A 9,712-nucleotide genomic window follows, 5' to 3' on the forward strand; every position below is an offset into this window, starting at 1 on the left:
AGACTATTGATATTTTTAATATTATTATTTTTCATTTATTTATCTTTATATTATGTATTTTACTCTTTTAATTTTCATCTTATCTTACATAGGGCCTTTTATTCTTTAAAGTTTTAGTTTTTAACTCCAGTGTTTCCTTAGGGGGGTCCTCCACACTGGGGGTTGTGTGCGGTCTGCTGCTGGGGGTGCTGTCTGTGGGTCCCTTCGGCCCAGCTGGTTGGGGGGCTCCCCACCTTGTTGTGGGGATCCCCTTGTCTGCCCGGTCAGGGGGGGTCTGGGTGTCGGCGGCCCCAGTGGTCATGGTCTGCGACTCCTCCTGGTGTGGACGGCCCCAATGGTAGCGCTTCCCACAATCCCTCAGTGCCATACCATGCTTCCTTTAGTCTAGTGGAGAGTGTGTGTACGTGTGTGTGTGCGTCTGTGCGTGTATGTGTGACTACATGTGCCATATGTGTATCTGTATGCATGGAGGGTGGGAGGGACGGGTTTTCTTTTATACTATTCTTAAATGTTGTAATGTTTTTAAATGATGTAATGTTTTTTAATGCTATGTTGTTTGTAAATGCTGTAAAGCACTTTGTGTTGCTGTACTGTATGAAAAGTGCTATATTAATAAAATTTGATTTGATTTGATTTGATGTTGCTTCAGTATTTTCCCATAATGTTCTTTCCTCATGATGCCATCTATTTTGTGAAGTGCACTCGTCCTTCCTGTAGCAAAACACCCCACAACATGATGCTGCCACCCCCGTACTTCACAGTTGGGATGCTGTTCTCAAGCTTGCAAGCTTCCGCCTTTTTCCTCCAAATGTAACAATGGTTATTATGGCCAAACAGTACAGTTTTAGTCCACAGGACATGTCTCCAGAAATTAAGGTCGTTGTCCCTGTGTGCATTTGTAAATTGTAATCTGGCTTTTTTTTATGTTGCTTTTGGAGTAATGTCTTCTTCCTCTCTGAGTAGCCTTTCAGCCCATGTCGGTACAGGACTTGTTTCACTGTGGATAAGGACACTCTCTTACCAGCTTCAGCAGCAGCTTCACAAGGTCTTTTACTTTTGTTCTGGGGTTGACACGCACATTTCACACTAAAATACTTCATCTCTGGGACACAGAACCCATCTCCTTCCTGAGCTGTATGATGACTGGACATTCCCATAGTGTTTATACTTGCTTATAATTGTCTGAACAGTTGAACGTGGAACCTTGAGGCATCTGAACATTGTACCCAAGGATGAACCAGACTTGTGGAGGTCCACAATTGCCTTCCTGATATGTTGGCTGATTTCTGTTGATTTTCCCATGTTGTCACAAAAGGAAGCAGTGTGTTTGAGGTGTGTCTTAAAATACATCCACAGGTGTGCCTCCAATTAACTCAAATGTTGTCAGCTAACCTATCAAAAGCTTCCAAAGCCATGACATCATTATCTGGGCTTTCACAAATACAGTGGTGACTTGACATTCTGACCCTGAACAATCCGAAAACCTTGCTATCCGACAGGTTTTAAGGAAAAACAAATGGAACCCATAAAAAAGCCTTTACATACCGACAGCCTTGGATTCAGACTCCGACATGACCTTTTATGTCACAAATAAGGATAATGGCGTATTATCTGATTTAACAGTCCAACAGATTGGCTACTTTCAGACTGCAGGACTTAATGCTCAATTCGGATTTTTTTGTGAAATCATACTTTTTTGCGAGTTCGTTCACATTTCCAATTAAATGCGACTTGTATGTGATCTCATGTGTGAACTTCATAAGACCCAAAAGTGTCCCTCATGCAGAGAAGAGGACACAACAACGTCACACGCAGCGAGCGTGCTCAGTGTTTGCAGAAGTAAACATGGATGGTAGGTGTAACACAGGTTATGAATATGGAGGAATTGATAAATAGGCGGCTCAGTGCGGCGTCAGCAGAAATGCGGGCGCTGTACCAGACCGTTGTGGTGAAGAGAGAGTTGAGCTGCAAGGCAAAGCTCTCGATTTACCAGTCCATCTACGTCCCAACCCTCACCTATGGTCACAAGCTTTGGGTCGTGACCGAAAGAACGAGATCGCGGATACAAGCGGTCGAAATGAGTTTCCTCCGCAGGGTGGCTGGGCTCAGCCTTAGAGATAGGGTGAGGAGCTCAGACATCTGGACGGAGCTCGGAGTAGAGCTGCTGCTCCTTCGCGTCGAAAGGAGCCAGTTGAGGTGGTATGGACATCTGATTCGGATGCCTCCAGGGAGGCTTCCTCTGGAGGTTTTCCGAACACGTCCACCTGGGAGGAGACCCCGGGGCAGACCCAGAACCCACTGGAGGGATTATATCTCTTGGCTGGCCTGGGAATTCCTCGGAATCCCCCAGGACACACCAAGCACACTCATATCCCCCAGGAAGAGCTGGAAAGCGTCTGGAATGACCTGCTCCACCTACTGCCCCCGCGACCCGACCCCGGAGAAGCGGAAGAAAATGGATGCATGGATGGATGGATGGATGGATGGATGGATTTGGCGCTTTTGGAAACTTTATTGACTGTAGCAGATTGTCAAATGAAGAAAGAGGGTTTGTTTATGTGTTTTTTTTATTATTGTCTTTTAATATGAATAACAATGTTGATGATAACTATGTTGTTAAAAAATATAAAAAAGCTTTTTTTCTGTGTTGTGTTTTTTAAATATACATTCATTTTTTGGTAAATGTGACTGTAGTTTGTTTCTGCTTCATTTCACTGTTAATCACGTGGGGGGGGTTGTGTTTTGTTTTTTAAACAATGTAAACTGTTATCAGTCCGACAATGATCCTACCTCCACTTCCAGTTCATTTTAATTTGAAATTGGCATGCGCACTATACAAATATAAGAATCATTTTTAAATTCTGATAATTTATCATTTGCATTTGACATGATTTTTACTTTTCATATTTGTCACTTGTATTCTGCTGCAGTTACACAATATTTGAGTTTCCTGATCTGTTGTTTGATCTGTTGTTAATGTCATTAATTCCAGCTGTCACATGTCAACATGTGTCCATAAACAAGTGTCTGCATGATGCTGCTGCTAAAGTCAGGATTATCAGTGTTACACTGCCGCCCTCTAGTGGTAGTAAGCACACACTGCATCCAGCCTTCTGCTACTGCTGCAACTTGGACCATCCATCATCTATACACCGCTTAATCCTCACTAGGGTTGCGGGGGGGGGGCTGGAGCCTATTCCAGCTGACTCAGGGCGAAGACAGGGGACACCCTGGACAGGGCTACACTTGGAGACAGACAACCAAGCTCACTCACATTCACACCCATGGACAATTTAGAATGCTTAGAGTGCTTTTTAACTGACAAGTTAAGGTTTGAAAGGTTTATTCCACCCAAAATACTACTTATTACAACAATAACTTGGTTGCTATGACTTGCATTTGGTTAAATGGCGTAATTAACGTACTTGTTCACAGGTAAAATAATAAATAAAATAATAATCACCTGCTGAGTTAAATGCCAAAGAAAGTAGCAGCATTTGTCGCCATGATGGAAGACAGTCACGACGTGAGTACTTATTGTGAATTGTTTTATTAGTTTAACGTCATAAAACAAATAAACATTTGTTTATATCGTTTTATTGTTTAACATAAACATTTCTGTTGTCTTCATTTGCACAGTAAAGTTGTTGGTAACTTGGTGAACTGTGAAAAAAACTATGTTTGAAGTCATCATTAATGTACATTTCCCGTAACAATTCTACAGAGCCATCCCCGTAAGATTCACTTACGGGCTTTGTTAGTGATATCATCAGTGGACATAGCAGTTTGTGGCTGTTTTTTGTTTTTGTTTTTCTGTTGTTGTTGTTGTTGTTGTTGTTGTTGTTGTTGTTGTTGTTGTTGTTGTTGTTTTCAAAAGCCTGAGTTCCAAAAAAATAATTGTTTCTGTACTTTGGTTTGATCATAGGATTTACTCAATGGCAAACCTTCTTGGTGGATTCATCAGAAGTCTTCTTCTCAGATGCCTGTCTACCTGGATAGTGAAGAACAACAGGACAAGCTTTTTGCATATCTAAAGGCTGTACTGTATGGAACAGCCGCACAGCTCAGCTTCATAGATGAAGTGCAGTTCATCTGTGGTGTTGTGTTTCCAGAGGTAGACTTAGCCGTGTAGTGTCCCGTACTTATACATGTTTGTGCTCCTGCACTTTTACAGGATAAATAAATAGCATGCCTTTCATGGTGCTACTTGTGTATGTACCTGTCTAACATGGCTTGCTACGCTGTAAAGTGGTAGATTTAAATTATATTATTTCAAAATTAACCATTTTCTTCTGGTAGGCCATCATATATGGCCTGTCTGTCCAGGAAAATCTGTCCTCACAGGAGGCTGAGCAGATCTACTTCTGTGGTCTGGTTTACCATCAAAGGTAAGGGTAACGGATGTACTATTTAAATTCACACAATGCCCTAATGTTATTAAGGAGTACCAGTGTGAATGAATGTGGTCCTGAGAGTGCAGCCTCCAGCTCTGCAGACATACCCTACTCAACACTATTCCTGCTGTGGCTGCTGCAGGGCTACAACTAACTTTCATTATTAATTTGTCTGTTAGTCATCAAAATGCACTTATAATCCACAAAGAAGAAGAAGTTTGCCTGAAAATTAACTCAGTGTTTCTGCCAAAATTCTACAGTGTGACACTAGGCGGATGTAAAGAATGAAAATCCTCCAGCAGCAGTTTTACTGATGTGTGGACTGAGCTGGAAGACGTTTGTGTTCTTGTGTCTCAGATGAATGTTTGTAATATTTGTAATATTTGTCAGTTGAAGTAACGATGAGTTCAGTTCAGAATCTGAGAGAGCTGATCATTTGTTTTAAGATAGTGTTCACCTTCATTTAAAGTCTCAAGTTATAGGTTTGATTCTGTCAAACCAAACCGACAAGAATCAGTAGAAATTAAGTTTTTGTAACAGATCAACTACACCGCGCCTTCACTCTCAGTTTTCGAAAATTTCTGTGTTTTTCAGCTAGTGCCAAACGTTACCGAAAACACAACAAGAGCCATCGTTAATAGTGAAATCATTTTTTCATCAACTCCGAGGAGCTCACACACCACGCACTGGACGCCGACTGCCTACCGACAGATCCATCACTGTGTGCCAACGTTGGAAGCTGCTGATGGGCCTCCAACTCTGCGCTGCTGAGAACTCTACGGCAGAACACGTTGCCAGGCAACTTCACAACGCTTCAAGAGGAGACAGCCTGGATCCTTCGGGAAAAAGTGTCCAGCCCAACAACAGCTGTTCCAGCCAAAGGAGACTCCAATACCATCAGCACTGCACAAAGTAGGCAAAGCCAACCTTTCTGTCTGCTCCTGATCAGGTTGATGTTATGACAATTCCATAACTCATAAGCGTATCGATTGTGAATCAAATTATTAATCACTATCATTAGATCGTTCACTAACTATCCTGCTACCACCATAATCCTCTTCATTTAGCTGGGTAATCTGAAACCACACGTTCACTGCACACACTTCAATCTCACTGTTTACAGTTCATGTGTATTATATTAGTAGAATAGTTAATAAACACTTTTCTTTTAGACCAATTCACGGTTTTGTATTTTTGTTTGTGTGGGAGCTGACTCAATTTAATCTGAATTTAAGACTTTCAAATAACAGACTGATCAACTCCATTTGAACTAAAGTCTCTTTGAGATTTCATTTAAAATAGTTTTTCAGTAAACTGAGATGGTGTCCCTAATTCAACGAATGCAACGTAACTACACTCTGTAATAAAATGTTGGTATATACATAAATATTTACCTTTTTCAAGGACCAGGAGTTACAGGTCAAAACCCTGCTGCAGCCATTCAGTCATTTGTATCTACTTCTGTTTGTGTCCTTACCAAGTTTTATGGCTATGGGAGGTAAAGTTCTGGCAATACTGAATCTTAAATCAGGCTTTCCAACAAAGCATCTGTTGTTCAAATTCAAAGTTAGAATTTCTCAAAATTCAGCCAAAAATGTTAGATAAAGCTTTTTTCTTTTTTTTTTTTTAATCTTTTGACCCCATTAACACATTCATGATTCATGAATCTGAGTACTTCTTCTGCCACGTCCCAAACCAGCTATGTGGAGTGGATCTGTCGATACTTATTTATAGTGAATTAGTAAATTTACTTGGGAATCCTGAGTACAGCATGATTGTCCTCAGATGGGCAAGATTGCATTCAGATTACACACACGCGACATCTTGAATGCTTAAATTTCAAAAAACAAAAACAATGCATCCTTTTTGAGCTTTTTTTGTACTTTGACTCTTTTAATTTTCCTTTCACTGTACCTCTACTGTAGAATACAAAACACCTACATTCAACCATGTAGTTAAATTATGACCTATAAGTTGAATGTATATATGTATGCGAGTGAATGTTTTTGGTTTTTGTTTAAAAGCGGAAACAAAAAGTTAACTCATTGATTCGGCCGGAGCTTCATAGTGTGACACCAGGCGGAAGTAAACAATGAAAATCCTCCAGCAGCGTCAGCTTTACCGATGTGTGGACTGAGCTGGAAGACGGTTGTGTTGTAGCTCAGATAGTTCATCAGTTGAAGTAACGATGAGTTCGGTTCAGTATATGAGAGAGTTGATCAAAGAGCGACTAACTGCTGCTGCTGAAGAAATATTCACAGAGTTTGAAAAAACCATCGTCCAGTACGAGGAAGAGCTCGATCGTCAGCGCAGACTGCTGGATAACATCTGGAAACCACAGATAGCGATACACACGACAGGCAAGTGAAGCTAGACGTGTCTTAGTGTACAACGTTCAGCAGAAACTGACTTAACTTTTAGATTATTACAGAGTTTAGAAACACGAGCTGGAAGTGGGAGCTAACTAAGACGTCACACACTTGGACTGGAAAGGCTAACATGCTAAGGTGGCTAACTAGCACAGCTACCCCTACCTAAAAGCTGTCTGTCTAACGAGACAACAGGCCATGCGTTGTATTTCTTTGGAGATCCTGGAGGAAAACTTGCTTTGTAGAAATGTCAAATTTCACGGTAATATGTGAGCAAGATGCCTGCACTGTAGAACTATGCTAATGGAATAGCCCCTTTTCAGAAAGTGCATGCAGAATGTACAGTATATTGCAATGAAAGATGTGATAGAAGCAAAAAAGTATACATTGCTTGGGCTTAACTGGGTTGACTACAATATATTTGCTGAGATGTGTGTTTTCCTATCGTCACGAGTGTCCTTTTTGTTGTTGTCCCTCCAGATCTCCCACAGCAACATGTCTGCAAGGACGACGTTCTCACTGACCAGCACATTTGTGACCAGCACATCTGTAACCGCGAGAGGAATTCCAGTTTGGACCTGGAGGATGCAGAGTCTCCACATATTAAAGAGGAACAGGAGGAACTCGGCACCGGTCTGGACCAGGAGGACGCAGCGTCTCCACATATTAAAGAGGAACAGGAGGAACTCTGCACCAGTCTGGACCAGGAAGATCCCAAGCTTTCACAGATTAAAGAGGAACAGGAGGAAGAGCAGCTTTGTATTAAACAGGAGACTGATACCTTTATGGTGACTATTACATATGAAGAAAGTAACCACAGTGAACCAGAATCAAACAGTGACCAGCTCCTCCTTCAAAACTGTTCAGTAGCTGAGAGCCCAGGTCAGGACGGAAGTAAGCATGTAGACTCAGGATCACCTACTGATGTGGAGTGTAAGCGAAAGATGAGACATCAAAGAAACAGCAGTGACAATAACGATAACTCTCCTCTGCCAGAGAGTTCCAGTAATACTGACACAGAGGAAAAGTCTGTAAAATGTGATGTTTGTGGTGTAGTGTTTGAGGATGCATTCAAAATGAAAAAACATCACAGAATCCACACAGGTGGGAAGCCGTATGCCTGTAAAACATGTGGGATAAGTTTCAGTTTTAGCTCTCAGCTAAAAACCCATATGATAATCCACACAGGTGAGAAACCATTTTCTTGCAAGACATGTGGGAAAAGTTTCAGTCTAAGTTGTAATTTGTTGCGACACATGAGAACTCACACCGGTGAGAAGCCGTATTTGTGCAAAACATGTGGGAAAAGTTTCAGTCAACGTGGTCATTTATTGTCCCACATGAGAATTCACACAGGTGAGAAGCCTTATTCTTGCAAAATTTGTGGCAAAAGTCTGAGCCGTAGTCATGATTTATTATCCCACATGAGAATACATACAGGTGAGAAACCTTATTTTTGTGAGACTTGTGGTAGAAATTTCAGTCAACGCTGTAGTTTGCTGGCTCACATGAGAACTCACACAGGTGAGAAGCCGTATTCTTGTGAAACATGTGGGAAAAGTTTCAGTCGACGTGGTCATTTAACTGTTCACGTAAGAACACACACAGGGGAGAAGCCATATTCTTGTAACACGTGCGGGAAAAGTTTTTGTCAACGTCGTGATTTAATGTACCACATGAGGACGCACACAGGTGAGAAACCATATTCTTGCAACACATGTGGGAAAAGTTTCAGTCAACGTCGTGATTTATTGTACCACATGAGAATTCATGCAGGTGAAAACCCGTGTTCCTATGAAACATGTGAGAAAAGTTTCAGTCAGAGCGGTAGTTTGTTGCACCACATGTGAGCTCAGATGAGAAGCTGTAATCCTGAAACATCTGTGGGAAACAAATTTGAAAAACGTAACAATATGTCAAGGTTTAAAATAGATCTTTCAGCTTAAGTGCCTTTCGACCGCTTCAGCAGTGATTCTGTGAGTTAATTGTTAATTGCATGTCACACTGTGAGACATGGATCTGATAAAATCTCTGAAACAGTCCAATGAATACATGGTGACTCTCACAGAACCACGTTAAATTTACAAGGGAAAGATAACGGGAGCTGGGCTGCAAGGTGGCGCAGTTGGTAGCACTGATACCTCGCAGCAAGAAGGTCGCCGATTCATGTCCCAGTGCGTGGAGCTTGCATGTTCTCCTCGTGTAGCGTGGGTTCTCTCCGGGTTCTCTGGCTTCCTCCCACAAGGTCCAAAAACATGTTAAGGTTAATTGTTGATTCTAAATTGGTGTGAGTGTGAGAGGGCTTGGTTGTCTGTCTCTAAGTGTGGCCCTGTGATAGACTGGTGACCTGTCCAGGGTGTCCCCTGCCTTTGCCCTAAATCAGCTGGGATAGGCTCCAGCCCCCCGCAACCCTAATGAGGATTAAGTGGTGTATAGATAATGGATGGATGGAGGATAACGGGAGCCATCTTATAACTACGTGTCTATCATATTCTGCTATACCTATGAGGACATGGGTAATGGTGCCACTTGATTCAATGTAAACCATATATAGTGATACAAAATTAATTTTTTGTTCAATAATGTATTTTAGAAAATGTTAAATATGTATGTATATAAATTGTTGTCTTGTTAAATCTAATGGCTTTCTGTGGTGGTTCTTTGTAACTGTTTTGCATAAAGAGAACATGAAAAGAAGTTAAACCAATGTCATGCGCATTAAATCAACAAATCTGACTAGATATACAAGTTGCATTTAAGGAGAACATTACATCTTTTTCAAAAGAATTGCAGAAACCTTCAGTGTATTATATCAGTTACAACTGCTGCTTTTAATAAGGGGTCAGTTTAAAAGTTCCATCTACAGAGACTTCAGTTTCTTTCAAAAAAGTTTGTATAGATCAGATGACACTGCTGTAACGTGAAATTTTCCTTTTTGACTGCTGTACT

At 41.3% G+C, this 9,712-nt stretch overlaps 1 protein-coding gene and 1 pseudogene across 1 annotated transcript; one reads left to right on the plus strand and one right to left on the minus strand.

Moving 5' to 3' along the window:
- LOC103352983 (uncharacterized) overlaps positions 1 to 301 on the minus strand; it is a 26,242-nt pseudogene extending 25,941 nt beyond the window's left edge.
- A 6,192-nt stretch (positions 302 to 6,493) lies between these two features.
- Positions 6,494 to 8,932, plus strand: LOC103352960 (zinc finger protein OZF-like). Its single transcript, XM_008275675.1, has 2 exons — positions 6,494 to 6,754; positions 7,244 to 8,932. Exons 1-2 carry the CDS (start codon positions 6,583 to 6,585, stop codon positions 8,611 to 8,613), a joined length of 1,542 nt encoding a protein of 513 aa, XP_008273897.1. The 5' UTR covers positions 6,494 to 6,582; the 3' UTR covers positions 8,614 to 8,932.
- The last annotated feature ends 780 nt before the right edge of the window (positions 8,933 to 9,712 follow it).

Source organism: Stegastes partitus, unplaced genomic scaffold, assembly GCF_000690725.1.
Source record: "Stegastes partitus isolate 25-593 unplaced genomic scaffold, Stegastes_partitus-1.0.2 Scaffold57, whole genome shotgun sequence".
In the NCBI taxonomy this organism is placed as follows: domain Eukaryota; kingdom Metazoa; phylum Chordata; class Actinopteri; family Pomacentridae; genus Stegastes; species Stegastes partitus.